At 50.8% G+C, this 24997-nt stretch overlaps 1 protein-coding gene across 2 annotated transcripts; it reads right to left on the reverse strand.

Moving 5' to 3' along the window:
- Window positions 1-2276: 2276 nt before the first annotated feature.
- On the reverse strand, window positions 2277-14843 carry Atp4a (ATPase H+/K+ transporting subunit alpha). Of its 2 annotated transcripts, none has more exons than XM_036203602.1 (22): window positions 14803-14843; window positions 14565-14705; window positions 14393-14452; window positions 13751-13954; window positions 12700-12813; window positions 12231-12483; window positions 11803-12071; window positions 11092-11290; window positions 10682-10791; window positions 10465-10599; window positions 9961-10153; window positions 8788-8963; window positions 7805-7941; window positions 7568-7718; window positions 7313-7481; window positions 7068-7222; window positions 5383-5506; window positions 4937-5082; window positions 3396-3529; window positions 2970-3071; window positions 2786-2877; window positions 2277-2615 (listed from the first exon to the last, which is right to left on the reverse strand). In XM_036203602.1, exons 1-22 carry the CDS (start codon window positions 14812-14814, stop codon window positions 2587-2589), a joined length of 3105 nt encoding a protein of 1034 aa, XP_036059495.1. In that variant the 5' UTR covers window positions 14815-14843; the 3' UTR covers window positions 2277-2586. The 2 variants fall into 2 exon arrangements, with proteins under 2 accessions (XP_036059495.1, XP_036060220.1); XM_036204327.1 differs by having other exon boundaries at window positions 7589-7718; window positions 14803-14814.
- Between the last annotated feature and the right edge of the window lie 10154 nt (window positions 14844-24997).

Below are 24997 nucleotides of genomic sequence, written 5' to 3' on the forward strand. Positions count from 1 at the left end.
ATGAATCCTAGGAATGTGTCACTTAGGTCCCACAGAACCTGTCTGGCTTTGGAACCAGGGAGACAAGCTGGCCAGACTTTCTGATTTCCCCCCATGGGTGCTTGAGGGCTTGATAATTGTTTAATAAGCTAAGGAATGGGCATACTAGAGTTGAAGAGGGGCATTTGGGTGGAGGGAATTCCTCCTCTCCTTACAGCTGATCTGAGCCCTCTTCCCTAGAATGGCTACCTCCAACACTCAGTCCCTCCTTCCCCACTCTGATCCATCCACTGTGTGACAGCTGGGTGGGGGTGGGGGGATTTGAAACCTATCTAACTAGGTACCCATTGCACAGTTGACAGTAGCCCTTGCCCTTGATATAGCTAGAGCTGCTCCTTGGAATGATTTCCCTAGTCAAATTCCTATAATCATGTAAGCCACAGACCACTCTGAAGAGGTCCTTGGTTCTGAGCTCCGTGCTTCCGACTCAGTTCTGCAGCCTTCAGCTTAAATCCTGGCCTAAGTCTCTTAAGGTGGAGTTCTGGGTCAGCTAAATAGCCAAATAGCGCCTAAGCCCACCAACTTGGATACTGTCCTAGATACTGATTCCACCACGATGATCATGCCCGTTGTGGGCCATTGGGCCAGGCCTTTGCTCCATCCACTCCGTCTTCCTGAGAAGGATGTGTCAGAACCAAGGCCTTGAATGTCCATTTAAGCTCCACCTCGATGGAAAGCCTACAGTCCTGGGAAGGCACTTCTCGGCCTTGGTCTTCCCACTGTCACTGGGCTCTTAAGATTCTGCATTTTGTTTAACCTTAGACATAGGAAAGAACACTTCCTTTAGGCTCGACATGACCGTCTGTTTACAAAAGGCACATTTTTCCATCACATGGGCCTACCTCCTTCCCTGACCCTTCCTCGGTGCCCTGAGTATCCCAGTAGCTTTGTGTACTGAGAGTAAAGAATGTCCTTGACTGTGCATGCTCAGAGAGTGGATAGGGTGCACACTGGATATACTCTGGGATCAGTTTCTGGTACAGCCCTGCCTTGAGGCCTGCCTGTCCCTTCATAGAGATGACGGAACTAACCAGGGTCCTAATGGAGAAGCCGGGGCTGTGGTTAGAGGTCTGGATGAAAAACAGGGTTTACTGGAACTACCTTACAGAAACTACCTTACCCAACCTGTAGGTAGGAGGGTGTTAGGGGAGGACCAGTTAGTGGCCAAGCAGAAAAGGAAGTGTGGGAGCAGATGGAAAGGCCTGGGTAGGACTGATGGCCTGGCTTCTGGGATGCATCAGACTCTGGTTCCAGATCAGCAGGGCTTGAGACATAGTCCAGTAGGAGGGTCTAGAGCTGCTGTCTGGCTATGATGTTGACCAGGGCAGTGGGAGTTTTACCGGGGTTGGTTTGGGGTTTTGGAAGCTGTGCATGGTGGTGATATGGAAAGAGACAAGCCAGAAGGCCTGGTGGAAGAGTCCCTCAGCAGAGTAGGGAAATCGCTTGAAGCCTGTAAGTGAGGTGTGACAGTTGATTGGTAGTAGGCTAAGTGGGGAGGTGACAGGTAAGGAGCAAGAGTCCAGGATACCATTCATTAGGGCTTGACAGCTCCCAGGAGCCTCCCACACTTCCCAGGGAGATCCACCCTGTGTCAGGGAGACTGGACAGCAAATGGGAGCAGGTTTGAGCATGCTGGAAAGGCCAGTGTGAGTTACCTCCGTCCCAGCAGGAGAGGCTGGGGACAGGCATGACAGAGATGAGGGCTTGCGGGGTGGGGGCAGGGACAGTCAACAAGAAGGAGAAACAAGCTTCTGACACAGAGGTTCCCAGGGAAGGGGATGGGGCATTCCCAGCAACTGGAGGAGCTGGCTCTTCAGGAGGCGGGAGTTTGTGGGAGAACCCCCATGATTTGGTAAGGACACAAGGGCACAGGTGCCAGCACATGGAATCAGAGATGACCCTGTGGACCCTGGCAACAGGCTGCTTGCTGTGGATGTTTTTATCCCTGTGCCAAGAAGCTGGAGAGGAGGGTGCAACTGAGAATACCCCATACAGGGCTCAAGGGGTAGTGGAATGATTCAAGGCCACTCTGAATGGTATCTGAGGTCATATCCCAGCTTGTCTTTAAGTTTGGGTGCCTTAGGCAAAGAAATGGGAAGTGATTTCCCAAGGGAATCTGTTTGAATCCCTACTCCAAGTTCCTCCCTCGTCCCTCAGACACTGCAGCCCTGTGGTAGGTTTGTGGGAAGGCAAGGGAACTGGTAAACATGTGACTGCACAGTTGATGTGGTCAGGTTTTATTACTGTCCAGCAGAACATGACGGGTATGTAACAGCTCCCAGGCAACCTGTCCAGATGGAGTGTTTGGGATGGACATATATCCAGAGTAACTGCCACCTGCTTAGTCTAACCCCTCCCACCTCAGAAGTCTGGGCTGGGGTGTGGCTGCTCCAAGAGGGTATGGAACTTTGGGGAACAGTATGGGCTGCAGAAGTGGGTACGGCCAGGGCTGGGAATCAGTTGCATAGATGCTTCGGTGGCTACCCATAAGTCTCATCCCCATCATGCTGCTAGTAGATGGAGAGATTACTGAAGGCTGCAGGCCCTCTAATAGTAGAGTTCCTGGTCCCACCAGCCTGGAGGAGAGAGGAGGAAGGAAACTCAGTGCTGGGTTACACAAGCAAGAACAGGTTATAAGTACTAAAGGTTTGATTTCGAGGGCCAAAGGCTTGGAGTCCTATGTTAAGGGTCAGGGGTCTGAGGGCTTCTCAGTCCCCACTGCCAGGCCCCCAGCCTCCACACTCACTCCCTGGGCAACAGCGAACTCCAAGTTTCCGGATCTCATCATAGACAAAGATGAGGAGGCCGAAGGGCATGGGGACCAGCCACCACTGGAACCTGAAGAACGGGCAAGGGATGGCAGGATCAAGGCTGTGCCAGGTCTGTGTGCCACACCTCCCATCCCTTTGCAGCACCTCACAGCTCCTCACCGGATGGGCATGAAGTTGAAGATGTTGGGCATCCCTGGGCAGTAGCACAGGAAGCAGCCGATGCAGACCTGGAACACGATAGCAATCACCAGGATCCTGTTCCTGTTGGGGAGGAAGGGCTCGGGCTGGGGCAGAGACAGACCGACTGAAGTTGGAAAGCAGGAGGGACAGGGAGGTCAGATGTCACAGTAGTGGGAAGATGCCCTAAAGCTGTGACTGTAATGGCCGTCCCTAGGAGCAGGAGCTGGCCCTCTTGGCCTCAGCCCTTAGCTGAGGTAAGGAAGGACCCTGCGGGCCTGCTGATAAGGTCATATCTCCATGGTTTGCACCCAGCTCACTACATCTGGTGCTGGCATTTGCTGGTTGGAAACTGGTAGGCTCTGGGACTGGGGACTAGAGGGCAGGGCTGGGGACAGCTGGGGACACCTGAAGAAGCCCTGCTGGAAAGCAGAGAGGCGGCGTGTCTTGCGGATGAGGACATCGGCAATCTGGCACATCTCGATGCTGATGAAGAACACGGTGTAACAGGTGTATTGCTGGTACAGACGCTGACCAAATGTCTGCAGACCAGGAAGGGACAGAGGCAGCCTGAGCCTGGGTGGGCCAAGAGCCTCTGCCACCTCTTGGGCACTGAGATCCCTAAACTCCCTTCTCTCACATCACGGGCTGGGGATGCAGGACCGCAGCATCTGAAGGGGCTTGGGTAGCTCTGCCTGAGCTGACCAATGGACCATGGGGTTTTCCCTGAACACCAAGGAAGGAGCCTGGGAAGGAGAATTGGAGGATCCTCAGAAAAGTGACAGGGGCCAAGGAGATGGCAGAGAGAGGGACGTGAGCAATAGAGAACGCATACCCCACATGGGGGGCAGCTGCTCTATATGCTGTTCCTTCGACACCACTCTGCGTGTGTGAGACACGATGCAGCCCTGACTGGCCTGGACCTCACATAGCTTATCTATCTCATCTTAATCACTGCCAGCAGTGTGGGAGTCACTTGTGCTCCAGGCAGCCAGCGCAGCATCTCTCTCATCCACCCAGTAAAACAGCAGAGTGACAGGCATCAGACTCACTCCCAGAGCTGCTGATCGGAGGCCCCAGTGGGACCTGAGAACTGAATTTCAATTGAATTATTTTTTTTTTAGATTTATTTATTATGTATGTAGTATTCTGCCTGCAGAAGAGGGCACCAGATCTCATTACAGATGGTTGTGAGCCACCATGTGGTTGCTGGGAATTGAACTCAGGACCTCTGGAAGAGCAGTCAGTGCTCTTCACCTCTGAGCCATCTCTCCAGCCCTCAAGTGAATTCTTAGATGATGTGAATTCTTCTGGAACAGACTGGGAAGGGAAGCACGGACAGGCCACACAGCTTGTAGGATCCATATAGTAAAGTGAATCCAGGCTAGCTCCAGACTGCATTCTGTTTGTTTGTTTGTTTGTTTGTTTTTGTTTTTTTGAGAGTTTCTCTGTATAGTTTTTGGTTCTCGCTCTATAGACCAGGCTGGCCTTGAACTCACAGAGATCTGCCTGACTCTGCCTCCTGAGTGCTGGGATTAAAGGCGTGTGCCACTGCCACTGGCCTAGACTGCATTCCTAACTGTGACAGTGGCTATGGGGAACATGTTATTCTTCAAGACAAACTAAACACAGCTGGCCACACTACCCTTGAAGTCTTCAATGAAATAGGTGCCACACACCAGAACTCTGTGTGAATGACATTATGGGGGAAATGACAGGAGACAACCAGGTGAGCCTGAGATAAAGTGGTCTGTCTTCAGCAAGAGGGCCACCTCTATTGGGAGCCTCGGAAGCAGAAGGTGGAGCCAAGGATGGTGAGGGAAGGTCTCCTCCCCACAGCAACTACAGAGGCAGGCAGGGAGGGGTGCAAGACACTGGCTGAACTACCCCAACAAAGGTACATGGCACTGGGCAGGAGGAAGTGGGAAGGGATGGCAGACAGAGCTCACCCATTCCTGGCCGTAGCTGTCTTGAAGATCTTGTAGGTGGTGGTCCTCCCACTGTGGCCTCAGCCCCACACACAGCAGAGGGAACCAACCCTCCTGGGCCATGGCGGTGAAGTAGTCAGCAAAGCCTGCAAATGACTGAATGGCGCCTGGAGAAGGCGAGACACAGGAGTGTGGGAACAGAGATGGAAACAGACACCAGAACCAAGCACATACACAGAGCAGGGACATGGGATTCAAAATACAAGAAACACACACAGAGAAACAGAGAGAACCCCCAAAGACCAAGCACTGACCCCAAGAGAGCAGGGTCAGCATTATACACTGGGACCAGCAAGGCCACCTTGAATAGATCAGGACACATAGCAACCGAGCCCCAGAGCCCCAGCCAGGAAGCCCACAGCAGGTGGGCAGTGCCAAGGGATCCCAGTCTTGGATGACAGGCTTACCAATCTGGAAATAGGAATAAGCAGCCAGGGGTTCGTTGACCAACCGGTCCCGCCTGGGGTTCCGTGGACGCAGGTGCATGATGTCACTCTCGGCCTTCTCATATGCCAGGGACACAGATGGGAACTAGCCAGGAGCAGAAGGATGCAAGGTTGGGGGTAGCCTGGGCCACTGACGCCTCTCACTCTAAAGCCAGCCACCTCACAGACACACCTCTAGGTAAGAACAGGAGGGAGGTCCTGCAGCCGCACACAGCCACACCTGCCCGACAACCTGGGCCACTTGGCATGTCTGGGTCACATGAGTCCCAGTGTCCATCTCCATACAAATGCCTGCCTTTTGTTGTTTTGTTTAAGACAGGGTTTCATGTAGCTGAGGCTGGCCTCAGACTCACTATGTAGCTGAGGCTGGCCTTGAGCTCCTGTTCTTCCTACCTTCTCCCAAGCATCCCTGCTAGGATTACAGGTGTGCATGAGCACACTTGGCAAATGTCTGCTTCACTCCCAGTAGCCTTTGCCCTCTGGCTGCCCCTCCCCCTCCCCCTCCTTACCATGCTTCCTCTTTCTCTGTATCTCCGCTCTCTATGCTGTGGTCCTCCGGTCTGTTTCCTGTTGGTATGCTTTTCTTCTCCCTTCTCTTTCCCTTGCCCCTCACCCACCCTTCTCTCTAAGGGTTTGTATGTAACCCAGGCTGACTGTGAACTCACTATGTAGCTAAAGAAAGCCTCGAACTCACGGTCCTCCTGCCTCTGCTTCCCAAACTGTAACACCAGACCTTACTCTATTTCTTTGATCCTGTCTCTTTGTTCATATTCCCCTCTGTCTCTCTCTCTGTCTTTCTGTCTCTCTCTGTCTCTGTGTGTGTGTGTGCCTGTGAGTGTGCGTGTGCGTGTGTGCGTGTGTGCGTGTGTGCGTGTGTGCGTGTGTGCGTGTGTGCGTGTGTGCGTGTGTGCGTGTGTGTGTGTGTGTGTGTGTGTGTGTGTGTAGAGGCAGTCACTGCTGGGATGGCAGCAGAATGGACTGATCAGGTCCTAGGGAACATGGTTGCCTGAGCTCAGATCCCAGCCGGGGTCACTCCTTAGCTGAGGGACCTGGGGCAAGCCACTCAGCTTGTCTGTGCCTTAGGAGCAAGGTGGCAAGAATCACAAGAAAGCCTGTCCTGAGGACTGTGAGGAGAACATCAAGTAAATTAGCGTGCACATAGCTGAATCAGCATGGGTAAGGTGTTGAGCACACTCTTCAAAAGGGGCCCGTGTCTGCTGCCTTCAGGGCTGCATCACAAGGAGGTCTGCCCTGTGTGTGCTGTGGGATATCTGTCTGTGAACTACTCATGGCTATATACCTATGTCTGCAAACAACTCTAGTTATTCTTGCTTTTTGTTTTGTTTTGTTTTGTTTTGTTTTGTTAGCAGGGTCTCACTGTAGTCCAGGCTGGCCTCAAACTTGATATTCTCCTGCCCCTGCCTCTCATGTGCTAGGATTCTAGTCATGCACCCAACTGGTATTTGTTTGTCTAAGTGTCTGTAAGTCTTCTATATCCGTGACTCTCTGCCAACCTCTGTGTCTATTTCTGGATGTCTGTTGATCTAAAAATATTCATAATGATCTTGGTCCATCATGTCCATCCATGAGTGTATGTCTGGGGGCACAATGGGGTAGGGGACCCAAGGATCAGACTGGAGACTCACAATGTCTGTGCAGAGTTCTATGAAGAGAATGGTGATGCACCCAAGGGGTAGGGGCACACTGACAGTGATATAGATGAGGTAGGGTGTCAGTTCTGGAATGTTCTTGGTCAGTGTATAGGCGATGGACTTCTTCAGGTTGTCAAAGATCAGTCGGCCTGGGGGGGCAAAGCAAGTACCTCAACCTCCTCCCAGCCAGCTTCCTCCTGAGCCCTCATGGCCTGCCCCATCCCTCGAAGGGCACAGACCCTGCTCCACGCCCGTCACAATGGAAGCAAAGTTGTCATCCAGCAAGATCATGTCAGCAGCATTTTTAGCAGCATCCGAGCCAGCAATACCCATGGCTACACCAATGTCAGCTTTCTTCAGGGCTGGGGAGTCATTCACACCATCCCCTGTTACAGCCACGATGGCACCCTGAGGGCAGCAGGTGAGTAGGAGGTCAGAAAGACACCAGCCCATGGCCGCCTAGCCCATTGCCACTTTCCTCAGCAGGGCCTCACCAGTCGCTGACAGCTCTCCACAATGATCAGCTTCTGCTGGGGACTAGTGCGAGCAAACACCATCTCAGGATGGGCACGCAGTGCCTCCACCAGCTCAGATGGGTCCATGTCCTTCAGCTGCATGCCATTGATCACACAGGCCCGGGCGTCCCTGCAGGAGGGAGAGGGTCTCACTGGGGTCTCACTATGGGGGGAGGGGGTGAGGAGGAAGCACAGGGAGGGCTGATGAGCACTTACTTCCGATTAACCTGGTCCACGGGCATGCGGAGGCGGGCAGCAATGTCTTCCACTGTCTCACTGCCTTCTGAGATGATGCCCACACTGGCTGCGATGGCCTTGGCTGTGATGGGATGGTCACCGGTCACCATGATCACCTGTGGGAAGACCAGCACACCCTTACCTCTTCAGACCAGTGACCGATCCTCCCTGGTAGATATCTGCTGACACATCACTATTCTGCAAGCATGACCACCTGCTGTGCCTAGGACAAAAGAGACAACTGTCCCTGTCCTTACACAGTTGACATCCTAATGCAGGGGGATAGAAAGTAGACAAGATAAGTGAGTGAACTGCACAGCACATTGGGGAGATAAAACCACTGAGGGAAGCAGGGGCTTAAATGTGCACAAAGAAGACCTCACTGAGGAGGCAACATATGTGAGAAGACCTAAACATGAAAGAGTTGGCCACACAGAGGTGTCAGAAGAACACTTCTGGCAGAAGGAAAGGCCAGGTGCAAAGGTCCTGAGGCAAGAGCATGCCTGAGGTGCTGGAGACACAGGTAGACGGCTAAGTGGCTCTTCCCAGGCTATGGACTAAAGGGAGTTCCATGGCCAAGACCGAGCAAGTAAGCCCAGACACAGGCGGCCAACCAAGGCATTCTATCCCCCAGCCACCCCCCCAGCCACCACAGCTGCTTTGGGGATGAACGTGTGACCCGACTGAACAGGAGAGATGGGAGCTGGAAATGAAGCTGCCACAAGTGGAGGCATGCTGTCTTCCCTGCACGCTCACACTGAAGTGCTCCTTGAGATCAAAGCCAGAAGAGACATAATGGGAACTAGAACCAGGGAGGCAGCGTCCTCACTGCCCCGAGCCCCTGGATACAGTTACACATGGAGCCTCCTTCCCCAGAACTTCTGTATCATGAACCAGTACAGTTTAATTCAGGACAGTTACAGGTGGGTTCCGTCATCTGTCCTCATCCCCAGCTGGCATACCCGGATGCCTGCCGTGCGGCATTTGAGCACAGCATCAGGGACGGTGGCCCGGGGAGGGTCTATCATGGATACGAGTCCCGCAAAGCAGAGGCCACTACTTGGAAAGTTCATGGCCTCCACGTCGAAGGTATAGCCAGGTGGGTAGTCCTTCTCATTCAGGTAGAGCAGGCAGAAACCTGACAGAAAAATGAAAAGGAGAGGAGTCTGGGCAGATGGTGTGCTAGCACCTGTGGATGCTGGAGCCTGAGCCCATCCTCACTCACCCTATGAGGTGCACCCCCACCCTGAATATGAAGAGACTGAGGTTCAGAGCCAGGCATGGCCTGTAATCCCAGCACTTGGGAGATAAAGGCAGGAGGATCCAGAGTTCCAGGACAATCTGAGCTACATTAGGTTGTTGGAAGGAAGGGAGGAAGGGAGGGAGGGAGGGAAGGAGGGAGGAAAGGAATGCAGGGAGGCTGAGAGAGGAAACATTTCTTTCAATGTTAAGTGAAAGGCAGAACTGGACCACGGGTCTGTGCCTTCCAGGATTCCCAGGGGTTAGAGAAGTTTAAAGGGGAAGGCAAAAGTTGGGAGGATCCCAGATAAATCAGAGGAGGGACATGGTGGCGCACGCCTTTAACCCTGCACTCCGAGGCAGAGGCAGGCGGATCTCTCTAAGTTGGAGGCCAGCCTGGTCTGCAGAGGGAGTTCTGGACAGCCAGGGTGAACAGTAAGGCTGGCGCTGAGAACAGGACAAGGGTCCTGGGGAGGTCCAGCATGGAGACAAGGACTAGGAAAGAGCATAAAGTCAAGAGGACACAGGACCACAGATGGAGCAAGGGCTGGAAAAAGAGACGGCACAGGCAAAGTAAGTACAAGGGTAGTCAGGGTGAAGCCAGGAGAGTGTCAGTTATGCGGTCAGGACCCACACAGTGAAGGGAAATCAAGGGTGATGCTGGGGCAGACCAGCCCCTGGGCCAGAGGGGGGAGAAGTTAGGGCCAGCAGCCATAGAGCCTTGCCTAGCACGCACAAAGCTGCAAGGCCGTGGGCTCCATCTGCAGGGCCACACGGGAAAAAACAACAACAACAACAACAACAAAACAAAAACAAAAGTCAGGTCTTGGCCAGGCAGTTTGGAGGGGGCTGCGCCCATTTCTCTTTACACACTGTTCTCCCAGGGCGTCTCTCACCAAGGACGCGTTCGCCCAGGCCTCCCAGGCTGAGGTAGGCAGTCTGGAAGGCCTCACGCCATTGCTCGTCCAGGGGAAGTTCTTGGCCTTTGATGAGGATGGAGCTGCAGCGTTCCAGCACGCGCTCCGGGGCGCCCTTCATCACCAGCAAGTGCCGGGAGTCCCGCGGATCCTCGAGGGTGTGGATGGACAGCTGTGGGCGGAGGGAGGGACGGAGCTGCGGGACCATGACTTGGGGGGGGCGGGGTCGATGGGTGTGGCCATGGTTGGGGGCGTGGTCGCACGAGGAGGCGGGGCCTAAGAGTGCAGGGTCCTCCCTGAAGCAGAAATGCCCCTCTGCCTGGTGCTGTGGGTGAGGTTTGGTTGAGCAGGGACTGGTGTGTGGGCGTGGTCTATCTGAATGTGGGCGGGATTGACATGAAATTGAGCCTCGTCTGGAAGAGTAAGAGGCCCCCTCCCACTGTGGCTTGGCCTGCTGTGGATCATGCCCAATGAGCAGCGCACCTGGAACTTGTTGGTGGAGTTGAAGGGGATCTCGCAAACTTTGGGGAAGCGGTCCCGGTAGCCCATGGCGTTGCCCAGCGTCAGCTCCGAGAATTTGAGCAGCGCAGTCTCAGACGCGTCTCCGATCACGATGCGCTGAGAACAGGGTCCAGTGTGAGGGTCGGAGCCGGTGTCACCAGGCTCCGACATCACTCTCTGGAGTCCCCCTGTCTCTCACCTTGGGCACCGGCACTGCGTCCTGGCCAGACTTGAAGGCGGCGCGGTTGCACAGGGTGAGCACGCGGCACAGCGCCCGCCACGTCTCAGAGGACTGGTCAAATGTCTGCCCTGGAGACTAGACGTCAGGGCTGGGACCTCAAGGGAGTCGACCTCCCAAACCAGAGCAGAGCCCCTCCCACTGCACTATCAGGCATGGATAGTACCCCACTTCTCTTCGTATCCCAAGACAGAGCTCTCTTGGAACACCATATTGAGCCTCCAGGAGTCCAGATTCCCTTCACAGACCTGCTAAACTCCCTCACAGGATCCTGGACCTGCCACTTCTCATAAATGCAAAGCCTGTCCCAGGCTCCCTGTCAGGCCACCAACTGCATCCAGTTCTAGCGCATTCCCCTCCCTCCTCCATACCTGACTGGTCTTCCGTGGTGTCCGCTGTGTGGATGTGGTTGTCAAACCATAGATGGGACACCGTCATACGGTTCTGAGTGAGAGTTCCAGTTTTGTCTGAGCAGATGACTGATGTGGAGCCCAGGGTTTCCACTGCTTCGAGGTTTTTGACAACACAGTTTTTACTGGCCAGACGCTTTGCTGTCAGTGACAGGCAGACCTGCAGGCAGATGGGGGACACAGGCATGGCCAGGCCCTGCCACCAGCCCTCTGCCTCCTTCCTCGACTCCAGCTGCTATACTTTGAGTGCAGGACTCTTCGAGCCAAAAAGCAAAATGGGTTTGTTCTTCCCTCCAAGCTGTTTGCAGCCCATGCCATCCCCAGAATCACCAGATACTCTCTCTGAGCCCTCTCCCAGCTCATATCAACCCAATGGAAATGAGAAGATGACTTCCGAACCTCCCTTCTCTAGGTGGGTCTTGGGCTGGGGCTGACTTCCTACGGGACCTCATCTTCCTTAGTCCAGGACCCGCTTGTTCATCTCTGAGCCCTGGTGTGTGCCGTGGGGCCAGCCCAGAGCAACCTGGTAAATATTTACTAAATGGATGGATGATGTTGGGTGGGGAGGGGAACAGATGGATGGATGGTACGAGGTGATGGGTGGAAGTCTGGTGGGATGATCAGACAAGCAGCTCTCTGTTCCCTGAACCTCCTTCTGTCTCCCCTACTCACTGTGACAGTAGCCAGCAGCCCCTCAGGCACATAGGCTACCACAATGGCCATAAAGAAGACCATGGCCCGCAGGAAGGTGTAGCCGATACACATGGCCACCACAAAGAATGTGGCACCGAAGAGGATGGCCAGGCCCGCAATGATGTCCACAAAATGTTCAATCTCAATTGCAATAGGCGTCTTCTCATTTTCCACACCCGAGGCCAGCGATGCTATGCGCCCAATGATGGTACGGTCACCTGTGCTCACCACCAGGCCCTGTGCTGTGCCTGCCATGGAGAGGAGAGCTCAGGGTGGGGTGGGCGGCATCAGGGGAGTGCTCTGTGGTGGGAAGGCTTGTGGCATGCATCAGAGAAAACAGAAAGGGGCTGCTACGGGAAGTGTGGAGGCTGTGTGGCTTCAGGGCAGGGTAGCAATGCTTCACAGACCCTCCAGACACATGGTGGAGAAGAAGGCGATGTTGCGGGTCTCCAGGGGACTCTCATGTGTACACTCAGGTGAGCGGGTCTGCGGCTCAGACTCTCCGGTGAGTGAGGAATTGTCCACCTTGCAGCCCTGGGCTGACAGAATTCGGATGTCTGCTGGGACACGGTCCCCGCCTTTCATCTCTACCAGATCGCCCACCACAAGCTGATCTGCGTTGATCTGGAACTTGTCCCCATCTCGGATCACAGTGGCTTGCTGTGGAGCAGGGATGGTAACAGAAGTTGCTTACTGTCATGGAGTCATGGGGGGTGATAATTGGGAAGAGCTGAAGGCTAGCACAGGAGATGGAAGCCACAAATAAGGACAGATTGGGGCTGGTGGGATAGGTCCCCTGGAGATGGCAGGACATGGCCTGGGGTGGTTTAGAGACTCTGGGAATCTGAAGAGAGAGGTAGCAGGCTGAAGGAGCACCTGGGGTACGAGATTCTTGAAGCTGGCAATGATATTTGTGCTCTTGAACTCTTGGTAGTAGCCAAAACAGCCAGTAACTACAACCACAGCAATGAGTGCCAGTGCCAGGTACAGCTGCAAAATGAGACGCACAAAGGGTTTATACATAGGCGTTAGAAGCCCCCTCTTCAAGGCCACTGTCCCTCTTCAGAGTCCCCTGGTGTTCCTGGAATTTCTTCACTCTACCAAGAAGTCTCATGTGCTATTCCTGCAATCCAAGCCGGGTCCCCATGGTCTATAAATACCAATCCACTTGCCTTATATCTCCAGTGTCTGTGTCCACGCTCCTAATCCCACAGTCCCTGGCTCCCGATCTCCCATGTCACCACATGGTTCCATGTTTCTTGGTCTACTCCTGCCTCCCCTAAGGCCTGCATCTGACATGTCTCCTGGTGTTTCTGTTCCACGTTTCATATTGTTTTTTCTAATCCTTATGCCACCCTGTGCCCTTGTGCCCACCAGTCCCTATGTCTGGTCTCCATCCCTGGAGTGCTGCAGACCTACGCCGTGATTGGTATCTATATGTCCCAAATGCCAAGTCTGTGTGCCTCTGAGTACCAATCCCACATCACTTGACCTATGACTTTTCAAGCCCATGTCCAGTCACACATGTCACCCCATGTCCTCCATCTGACCCTGACACGTATCCAATGTCCTCTCTACAACTCCATTTCCTCTGCCCTCTCTGTCTCTGTGTGCTGTGTCTGGTGTTAAGTGTTCCTTATGTCTCAGTCAAGTGCTTGTGTCCCCTGCCCCATGTCCTTGACCTGCCCTATGTTCTTATTTCCTCTTAGATTTTGTAGTTCCATTTCCCACCTGTGTTCCCCCATCCCAGAGTCCCTCGTGACCTATGTCCTCGGGTCTGTCCCATAGCCCAGTGTCCTCCGGCCTCCATCCCTGTCTCAGAACTTCATCTTAATGTTTCCATATCCTCATTCTACATCCATCTGTTGGGAGTCCTGAGCTCAGTGTAACCGTTGCCCAGGGTTATCCCGAAGCTTCCTCCACTCACGTTGTCGTCTGTGGTCAGGTCACCCTCGCTGGCCTGGATGGCAAAGGCAATGAGGCAGATTGCAGCAGCCACCCACATGAGGCACTGCAGACCGCCTGCCAGCTGCCGGGCGAATTTCACATACTCGGGAGTGCCGCGAGGAGGCCGCAGTGCGTTGGGCCCATCCCTCAGCAGCAGCTCAGCTGCCAGGCTTGAAGTCAGGCCCTGGGGACAGGCAGGTGTGGTCATGGCTGAGGCCACAGGGTCTTACCTTCACCCTTCTTTTCTCTCCTCCTCTCTTGTCCCCTCCTTCTCTCTTCTTTCTCCTCTTTCCCCCATTTCCTCTCTCCCTCCATCTTTTTCTTTCTCCCCCTTCACTTCCCCTCTCTCTTTAGTCTCTAACTCCTCTCTTCCTCTCCATCTCTCCCTTCCTCTCCCCCTTTCCTGTTTCTCTATAGAGGCCTTTCTTCACCTTTTCTCCATGTCTCTCTTCCTCTCTCTCCCTCTCTCTGTGTATCTCTCCCTTTCTCTTCATCTATCCACCTCCCAGCACACACACACACACACACACACACACACACACACACACACACACACGCTGCTCTCTGGTGCTTCTCTCTGTGTCCGTCTCCCCCTCACTATGCCCTTCCACTCCTAACTCACCTTGGTAGCACTGGTCCGGTACTTCTGCTCCAGCTCAGACACTGACAGCTGGTGGTCGTTCTGGGGGACGGAACAGGACTCTCACTGACTGGCTCTCACAGCCCCACCCTGCCCACTGATGGGCTCCCAGCCCCCACCCCAATCCTGCCCAGGCTCTAGCTCCCATGCTCACAATCTCCATCTCCTTCTTCATGTTCTCCAGCTTCTCCTTCTTCTTGCCTCCCCCACCACCCGCCTTCTTCTTGCTCATCTTGGCAGCCATGTCCCCACCAGGGCCAGACCCCAGTTCCACTGAGTACAGTTCGTAGTTCTCCTGAGGATGGGATGGAGCAAAGGAGATATCAGGTGTCAATAGGACTTCTAACCCCCCGACACACACACAGCCCCAGACATCCCCAGGTGCCACTCACTGCCTTCCCCATTGTGCCCGTGCTCTGCCCCCTTTGGTCTATAGAGCTCAGTTAGGGTCTGGACCAGGCTTGATATACCCAGGGAGGGTGGGGCGGAGCAGAACCAGCTGATTACAGCTGATTAGGAGGCTCCTTGGGGTAACCTTCAGGCTTGGACAACTCAGACATTTTCTACTGGGCTGTCCCAACCTGCCCAAACCCTGTTGCCACTTGTCACTCAGATCAGGAGCCCCTGGGCTGTGACAGCCGTAAATCAACCAGGAGAGGAGCAAACTTCACTTCATGCTGGCATGTGTTGGGGGCTTCCACATATTCATTCATTTAATCTTCCAGAAACTCTTCAAGGTGAGGAATACCCACTACAGGTGGAGAAACTGAGGCATAGAGAGGTCAAGTCACTTGCTCAACCCTAGTCTAGGACATGGTCAAGTCAGGACCAGGCAGATCACCTGCACAGTATCCTCTTGTAAGCCCTAAAACATGTGCACAGTCACCTGTGAGATCAAATCTATCATTCCTACTGTACAAGGCAGGAAACAGAGGCTTGTAGGAGTTAAATGGGGTCCTGACTGCATGCTAAACCTCTAGCTGCCGCACACAGCTCCCAGCCACTCCCGATCCCCATGCCAGTCTGCTCAGAGAAACAAAGGTGCACACTGGGGACAGGCTGTATCTAATGGCCCTTGTCCGAGCTGGGTGCCAGGTGTCAGGAAGTCTGGGAAATCCCTCCACGTTCCCCAGGCAGGGATCCCTGGGGGCAGCAGGGAGAGGCTAGGCTGGGGAAACATAGGACTTTTGTATGATTTTTGCACAGGCCTCCCACAGTGAGCATGTCTCCAAGGACATGTGTAGGTGTAGCTGATAAGATAATTGCCATGGCAATGTCCTCCTTGGGAGCAGGTCACCTGGGCAACACCCAGCTGGCTGAAGATGCCCATCCTACTCCAGGAGCCCCAAGAGGAGACAGGCACACTGACAGCGCAGCAGTGAACACCGAGGAACCTCATCTGAGCTGAGCATGCCGAAGTTGGTGCCGTTCCTCGACTCACAAGCTTTTCCCTCCTCACTCCTTATATTTCCTGTGAGATCTACCCTGATTAGCCTCTCTGTCTCAGTTCCCACGCTGGATCCCTCATGTGCTACACGTTGCACAGACTGAAGTCATTCATGTCCCCAGGCCTTGGCATTTGGAGTACCGACTCTCTGGTTCCCTTTTCCAGAGATCTGTGTGGTGCTTTCTCATCTCCTTGCAGTCTCAGTGCTAATGCCACCTTTTCTGAGGGTCCTCCCTGAAGCTCTGCTGTACCATAGCATTCCGTTCACTTCCACCAACCACACATCCCGCTCCAATCTGGCATTGTACTTTATTCACTTGGCCATTGGGATCCACGTGGGGGAGAGCCAGGACTTGCGTGCCTTTGTTGCCCCCAGCACACCATCCCTGAGTGTGAACAGGGTTTGGCTTCGTGGTGGGTGGGAGCACCCATGCACAAGCCCGGGGCACCGAGCAGGCTCTTGGGAAGTCTCACTCTCTGGGAATGCCTCAGATGCATCATCTTCAAACCCCCACCCTGGCCTACCAGCCTCTGCCCCAAACATGCTCAGGACCTGGGGAAGCTGTGGGAGGGAAGGGGTCACATCTGCAAACAAAGTCACAGATGGGGGTAAGGGTACCAACACCATCCGTGGCAGCAGATGGTTGACTAAGATGCTTTACGGACCTCTGCCAACATAGGGTAGCCCCCTTTGGCCTCCCCCTCTGTGGCTTTCTCTTCTCTCTCAAGTCTTAGTGTTATTATACTATTGTAAATTTTAATACAAGCTAATATTAGCGTTGATTAATATTTAAATATTTCAGATCTGTACATTACAGAAACCGTAAAATGAACATTTTAGCAATTTGGTGCATTTGTGTTAGGTAAATAGATCAATGGATGAATAGATGATAGATAGATAAATAGATAGATGATAGAAAGATAGATAGATAGATAGATAGATAGATAGATAGATAGATACAATTCAATAGACTGATGGATTGATCAACAGATCAAGAGATTTTAATTTTGTTCTGGTTGAATTATTTAGAAGACCCGTAGATAGGAAGTTGTGTTTGTCTGGGTTTTGTGGGTCTCTCCTGTGACCCATGACCTTGAACTCCTAACCCTCCTGCCTCCATCTCCCAAATGCTGGGGCTACAGACATGCCTGGCTAGGAACAAGATGCTTTTTAACTATATTCAGGCAGCTGCTGCCTATGAATAAAGACATTTTTGACCTAAGCATAGTCAGGTGAACAACTTCAAAAAGTTAACAGAGATAAGGCGCTTTTATCTAAGTGTGAGAATTTATTTGACTCTCTGAGTTTTCCCACCGCCATCCAGGAGCTGGTCCAGATTGTGCCTCACGAGAGCTGGCATGCCCCTCGTGCTGGCATCTCTTCGTCTCTCCCGCCTTCCCTGGCTTCTTTGACGTGCGTTTTGGAAGTGTATCTCGTTTGTGGCTTTTGATCTCAGCTTTCATCTGCTGATGGGTCTTAGTGATTAAATTTGGGTGGCTCACTTTGGGCAGGAACACAGAAGCGATATGTCCTTTGCAGAGCATCGTGTCGGGACATACCTCATCTAAGTCTGAACAGCCTAGAAATGAACCTACATTTGGGGATGCCTATGACTTAGTCACTGCCAAAACCTGAATACATATAACTACTGCCTAAGCCTACATCCACACAGTCACTGCCCGAGCCCAAGTTCACATACCTATCATGTGAGCCTGCGTCCACAACAGCCATTGCCCTGAGCCTGTGTAGTGGGTAGCCATCCCAGCTTTGATCTGGAAGTTCCAACCCCCACTGAGGCTTTGGTAACTGTCATGCCTACAAGGTGGGGCCGAGAGAGGACCCTGAAGACCCAAGATCCGGATGCGCCTGCTCTCTTCGTGCCCCGACCCTGGACGCTGGAGGTAGACTGAGCAGAGTTCTCCAGAGAACACTGCCAGACTGCGCCACACCTTTCCCAGACCCTGTTACCTGTCCCTTCACCTGTAAGTTACCCCACAAAATAAACCTCCCTTTCAACTACGTGGAGCGGCCTTAATAATTTCACCATTAAGCCTGAGTCTGTAAAACTGTCGTCTGAACCTGGAATCTGTGCAGCTACTAAATGCCGCCCCTTCACTGCCTGCTCCTGTGGCTAGAGAGCCGCTTTCCAGACCCGGACAATGTCTCCGATGCTCCGGCCTCCTACAGCTGACCACCCGAAGGCAGTGTTTGCTGCAGCCTTCCTCAACTCGCACTGTCCTCATGGCGTCGTTCATCTCAAGTGTGCACCGGCAGACAGGCTGATGACTGAACATTTTCACCGGCTTCTCTGATTATGCAATCTCCAGGTGGTACTCAATCCTGTATGTTTGGGAGGAGCGTCTTGCTTGATAAAATTATCCTTTTATCCTGTGTATAAGCAACTAACGCCATCTCTAGGTGGTGAACATGTAGACTTCTACCTCCAGGCTGTACCTGGACTGAGAAGTATCTGGCTACGTCTGGTACCTTGGAGGGACCGTAGCCCATGGAGTGGGGATGGGGAACTGTGCAATGCCATTCAGGCTAATGGGAAGCTCCTGGCACAGCTCAAGGACAAAGGCTTCGAGAATGGCGGGTGTTCTGGGATGAAGTCTCTATACAAGTCAGCAGGGCATATCTCACTGAACCTGAGGCACACAGGAGAATTGCAAGCTTGTTTTTGAACAATGGTCAGAATTTAATGTATTTTTCTTCCCCTAAGAAAGAAGGGTCAGAAGAGAGACCATTAAACAGAAGGAGAACATCACACAGATTATAGGGGAATTTGACAGACTTTCCTGTACATATATACTTCCAAAGCCTGAAAAGGCCCAGATGCCTGCTGTAGCCTTCTTCCTCATACTGTTTTCCCTGTTGGGATTGAGGACCCTCTGTTTTTCAAAATGTTCATTTCAATGGTAGAGCACTTGCCTAGAATCCCCCAGTGAGGGGCTGGGGGTGTGGTTTAGTGCCTAGTATATGCAATGCCCTGGATTTCATCCTTGGTAACACACACACACACACACACACACACACGCACGCACACACGCACGCACGCACACGCACACCAGCATGGTTCTGGAGAGTTGGCTTAGTGCTTAAGAGTACATATTATTCGTACAAGGACTCAAGTTCAGTTCCCAGCACCCATATCAGACAGCTTACAACCACCTGTAACACTAGCTGCAGATGATCCAACACTCTCTTCTGGCCTCTGTGAGTACTTGAGCACACATAGGGTGTACCCGTGTGTGTGTGTGTGTGTGTGTGTGTGTGTGTGTGTGTGTCACACAAAAATAAATAAATAAAGCAATTTTTTTCTAATAAATAAAATGATCATTCCAAGACGATTCTTGGCCCAGGGTGGATCAACGACTTCCCTTGGCTTCCCCACCACAGCCTCATATTCATATTCTGTCTGTCTGATGATCTCCCTCCCTCCCCACTTCCTCCCTCTCTCTTCCTCTTCTTCTCCCCAATGCCAGCTGTTGAGTTTGTGTGTGTGAATACTCCTGTACTGAATGCTGAGTTTGTGTGTGTGAATACTCATGTACTGAATGCTGAGTTGTGTGTGTGAATACTCCTGTACTGAATGCTGAGTTTGTGTGTGTGAATACTCATGTACTGAATGCTGAGTTTGTGTGTGTGAATACTCCTGTACTGAATGCTGAGTTTGTGTGTGTGAATACTCCTGTACTGAATGCTGAGTCTGTGTGTGTGAATACTCCTGTACTGAATGCTGAGTCTGTGTGTGTGAATACTCCTGTACTGAATGCTGGCCCACTGCTAGCACTGTTTGAGGGGTTCTAGAAACTTCAGGAGGCCTACCTGGAGGAGGTGGACCATTTGTGGTGTGCCTCTGAAGGTTATAGCTAGTCCCAGGACTCTCTATTTCACAAAAGTCATCTGCTTTGTCTATTGTGAGTCTCCTCCTCCAGACACCCCCACCTTCATGATGTTCTACCATAGTCCATGGAGCCAAGTGGCTAAGGACTGGATCCTTTAAACCATGAGTCAAAAGATAGTTCAATAGGCTGTTTCTGTCACGGCATTGCAACACAAAAGTAACATTTCAGGCCTCACCATTCCCTTCAGTAATGCTCCACCACAGCCCTGAGTTGTCACCATTTGGTGACAATTCATTCCCACTCTGCACTTCCAAGAAGACAGGTTCCAGATATCCCAGTATGCACTGTGTGTTCTGCATTGCTTGCCTGGCCCAGGCTGGCCCCAGGGAATGTTTGCTGAGCCTGTGGACCTCATTGTGACCTTGACTTTCAGTTTGTGTTTGAGACTTACTGATAAGATAGTGGGCCCAGCAGTGCCCTTCACTCCTCATTCGTTTGCAGACACAAGAGGTTGAGGCAGACACTGGGCACTCAAGTACCTTGCATCTCACTCCTTTTCAGGCCAGTATCAGGTACAGGTGGTGAGGAAAAGAACAGAGAACAAGGTTTGCCCCCCCCCTCAAAGCTTGCTAAACTGGCAGCCAAGGCTCCTGCATCCTGGTCCCCTCCCACCTTTGACCAGATTGGAAAGGTTCTAGGCAGAGCCTTTGCTTTGGGGTCTCAAGGTCATTATATGTGGATGTAACTTTCTCTCCCTTCTCTGCTCCCAGCTTGGTCCAGCCTCCATCACCTCCTATCTGCACATCCTAACAGCATGCCCCCTACCCCACCCACTCCTGAGAGTCTGCTCCCCAAACTTGTCCGAGGGAGTATGTGAATGATAGAGCCAGATTACTCCATGCTCAGAGCCCTGCCCTGGCTATGCCTCTCCAGCTGAAAGCCAAGTTCTCTCAGAGCATCCAAGACCCAGTGACATGGCCCTCCTGTGCCTGCCTCTGGGTCCCTTCTGCAGCCACTGTGCCTTCCCTGATGTTATTCCCACACAGAACACCAGCTGTGCCTCACGGTTGCCACCCAAGCTGGAAAAGTCCTTTGTTCCCTGCCATTGTTTACTTAAAGGGCTTTGTATCTACAGATACAGATTGCTAGTGGAACATGCCAGTAACCCCAGCACTTGGGAAGCTGAGGCAGGAGAATCTAAAGTTTAAGGCTAACCTGGGCTACATAACAGCACCATCTCAAAAATGAAATTGAAGCCGGGTGGTGGCGGTGGTGGTGCATGTCTTTAATGCCAGCACTCGGGAGGCCAAGACAGGTGGATCTCTGTGACTTTGAAGTCAGCCTGGTTTACAGAGCAAGTTCCAGGACAGGCACCAAACGTTCATGGCATGGCACAGGTGTGGAGGTCAGAAGACAAACCGTGAGAATTGATTCTCTCTTCCCACCCTGTATGTTTCAGAGATGAAACTCAGGCCATCATCCTTGGCCCCAAGTACCATTACTCACTGAGCCAACTTGCCAGCCCATGTTTATCTGAACGTATTTGACTCTGAAATGTGCCCCCATGGGTTTTAAGTACCCGGTCCTCAGCTTGTGGCATTGTCTTGAAGGCTGTGGAGTGTTTAGGAAGGGGGCATGGCCAAGGGGAGTGGGTCCTTGAGGGCAGAACTTTGAAAGCTGTGCCTATGGTCTTTGCTTCTCAGCCTGAGCCTTCTGTGCCAGCTGCTGCTTCACACTTCGGCTGCTGCAGACAGAGTTGTACATGCCCCCATGAGCCTCACCACACATGGCCTGGCATCCCTCTGAAACTCAGAAATAAACCTTTCTGACCTTCTCTCTGTCAGACTGACACAACAGTAACCACAGACTGACTGCTCCATGGGTGCATTTGAAACACAGGTAAATATGTGAATATGGAAGAGAACAGCCTGAGATATCTGGGGGAGCCCAGAGATACCGTGGCTATGTCTGAGTTGGGGAGCAGAGAATGGGGCACACTGGCCAGGGCCAGGGACGGAGAGGAGAGTGCAGAGAGAAGATGGAGGCAAAAGCAATTTGTGTTATAAAGAACAGGGTGGGAAGGGATCTAGAACAGCCTGGGAGCTGCCATAGTGGAGGGAGGGAGAGAAAGGTCAGAAGGCTAGTGTGGGTGCTTTGATATTCATGACTAGCTCATGTTACTAGGGACCAAGGAGCTTTGATATGTAACCCTAGGTGTATGCCAAGGGAAGTGGTCCTTTCCCGCAGGCAGAAACTGTTATAATTTGTAGCAACTTCCTACCTACTCACTGCACATGTGCTGTCCAGCAGTCAGGCAAAATGCTTAGTCACCCCAGGGCCTCATGTCCTATGTAATCTGTGCGCCCTGGGTTGTGTAATCTATGCACATGCATGGCATACCTATGTAAACCCAAATGCACATGTACAGGTGACCTATAAAAGCAGATTCCACCACCCATTCTGGGATTAAAGGCTTGTGTGCTTCCCAAGCAATGGCATGAGATCTCAAGTGCTGGGATTAAAAGTGTGTGCCACTACTGTCTGGCTCTCTTTCTTTCTAGACTGAGTCAATCTCATTCCAGGGTGGCTTTGAACTCACAGAGATCCATCTGGATCTCTGCCTCCTGAGTGTTAGGATTAAAGGTGTGTCCCACCACTGCCTGCCATCTATGCTTAATCTAGTGACCTGTTCTCTGATCTTCAGGCAAACTTTATTAGGGTACAATATATCACCACATTTCCCCTTTTTTGTCTAAAATGATAAAAGGTTACAACTAGTATAAGAAAAACTATATACAATAAGTATATACAATATACAGTCAATAATTACATTAACAATGTCCAGTCCATAATCATTTGACAGATTCAGAGAAAGTACTCCATTATTTATCCTATTTTGGTGAGTCCAAAATGTTGTACCTAATTCACTTTCTATCCCAAATTGTATTACCAACCCAAAACTATCTTTTGATGTCTTTTGTTCTTACACACTTACCACTTTTTTAGTGAGTTTCTTTTCTGAATTTGTTAACAAGGAAAACTATATCTATAACAATCTAATCTTCAACTCCATCAGAGACCTGAGAATGAAATAATATTAACTGAGTAAGCAGGAAGTGCAAACAAGTGACTTTCAAAAAAGGACAGAAACAGCCGACTGCCTGGACAATCACCCAAGATTTCTCTGCAATGTTGGGACATCCATCTTTGGCCTATAGGCTTAGCATATTTGACAGACTTATCTGTGAAGTAGGGTTTTCTGAAGGGCTGTCCTACTTTGTCTTAGCAAAGTTCAGCAGTCCTCTCTTTCGTGTCCTGCTTGTCCATTTGGACAGCACACTGTCAGCAGTCAAGGCACTTTCTTGCCCAGTGGCTAACTTTTGCCACAAAGAAAGTAAACTCTGTATGGAGTTTCTTTGATGCCTATCATCTATTCCAAAGGAGATTGGTGCTCCCAGGAGTAGGCATGTCTCATAGTTATAAAAAAGGAATCTATGTTAAGAAAACATCTTAAATGCCTAGTCTGTAGATCTATGAAATGTTTGAAGATGACCTGTCTATATAAAATATATTTCTGTTTGACTTTGAAAACATACCTAATATGACTACAAGTTTGAGTGTAATGACTAACTACTGACTTGCATTCTTTTATATCCTAATTAGTTGGTAATAACTTTCAAGGACTAGCTAATTGCCTTACATTATTAAATGAGCTGTATAGGTACAATACCTTGAACAAGATTAGAAATACAGAATGTTCTAACAAAAATGATCTCAAATTTGTATCAATATACATAATTTGTAAACAATATACAAAAATCCGATCCAATGCAAAATATTTAAAACTAGTAGTTGCTTTTTAAAGGTAGATTCAATAATCTACCTTATTATCTTATCATATTTATATCCTCTTTTTTTTTCTTTTCAGAGTAGATTCAATAATCTACCCTTTTTTCCTATTATTTCTATATCTCTTTTTTTTTCCAAAAAAGAACCCTGAATCTAATCTTCTTTGTTTAGTTTTTTCCTGATCATTACCAATAACAACTTGTAGTCAACCATCCTAAACCATGACAATTATCCTTAACCCACTAAATGATCAAAAACCACCCACCCCCACTTCTTGGCAATGTGAGCATCGTGTTCTTAAAATTACTTTCTGCTGTCTGGGGGTGATGGTGTGTTTAGGGGATCCTGAAAAAATTTGGGGTTAATTGTCAAGTCCTGGGAGAGGGAGATGTATCATTTGTTGTCCAGTCTCAGGGTAAGTACAGGGCTTGTCTCAGTCCTGGCTAGAGTAGTCTGTGAGGCTGTGTCAACTCAAAATTGTCCTGAGCAGTTTGCAGTGCAAAGCCGATCTTTGGGTGATGTTTGTCAGCTTAATGGCATTACCATTGTCCTGATGGAATCCTCATTGTGGGGTCCCATCATCTTTTTGGAGACTTCAAAGTCACTATTAGGCATGGTCATGGTTCACTGCAGAAAACCTTTATTGTGAGACATTTTTTTCTGGATGATTTGTCCTTTTTCTTCAGATATCTCATTTGTCCAGTGTTCTTCAGATTCCTTAGCCTTCATTCTCCTGAAAGACAAAAACAAAACCCTTCCCCAACCCTAACTTTGAGGAGTTTCCAAACCTAATCTTTATCAATTTTGATTTATAACTTCTCCTTAAATTTTTGTTTTATTTTCTAAAGCTGTCCTATCACCCAGAGCAATATGGTTTCTTACAATAGGCATTAGGTTCTTTAATTACTCTGGGAAGGAGTTTCTTCCATGATGACAGGAAAGGACTGAACAGAATTTGACATGGGGGCCTGTGAGAGACCCCTCAGGGGTTTCCCTATGGCAAAGGCAAAGGATTACCTTGTCTGTCCCTTGTTGATCAACATTCGTTAGTCCAATGTCTGCCTTTGCCACACCTTCTGCATAATCCAGAAGGGAGGGAATTATTCCTTGAAAAAGCATTATTTCTAAGAACACCCTGTTTACAGTCCCTTTTTAGGTGACCTTGTTTACTGCAATTGAAACATTTGACATTACTATTTTTCTTCAAACCTCTGGAAGTCACTTCTCCTATCCAAGCATCATCACGGTCATGAGATTCAATATTAATTGTGTCTCAGATCCATTCCTGCAAGGGTGCTGATCTTGCCTTTAATGGCCTAATTACCCTTTTTTCATTGTGCATTAGCATTTTCAAAAGCCAGAGATTCAATTATTATTTGTCTAGCTTCTGAATTTGGTATCATTCTATTCACTGCTGAAGTCAGTCTTTGTAAGAAATCAGT

This window comes from Onychomys torridus, chromosome 1 (assembly GCF_903995425.1).
Source record: "Onychomys torridus chromosome 1, mOncTor1.1, whole genome shotgun sequence".
NCBI lineage: Eukaryota > Metazoa > Chordata > Mammalia > Rodentia > Cricetidae > Onychomys > Onychomys torridus.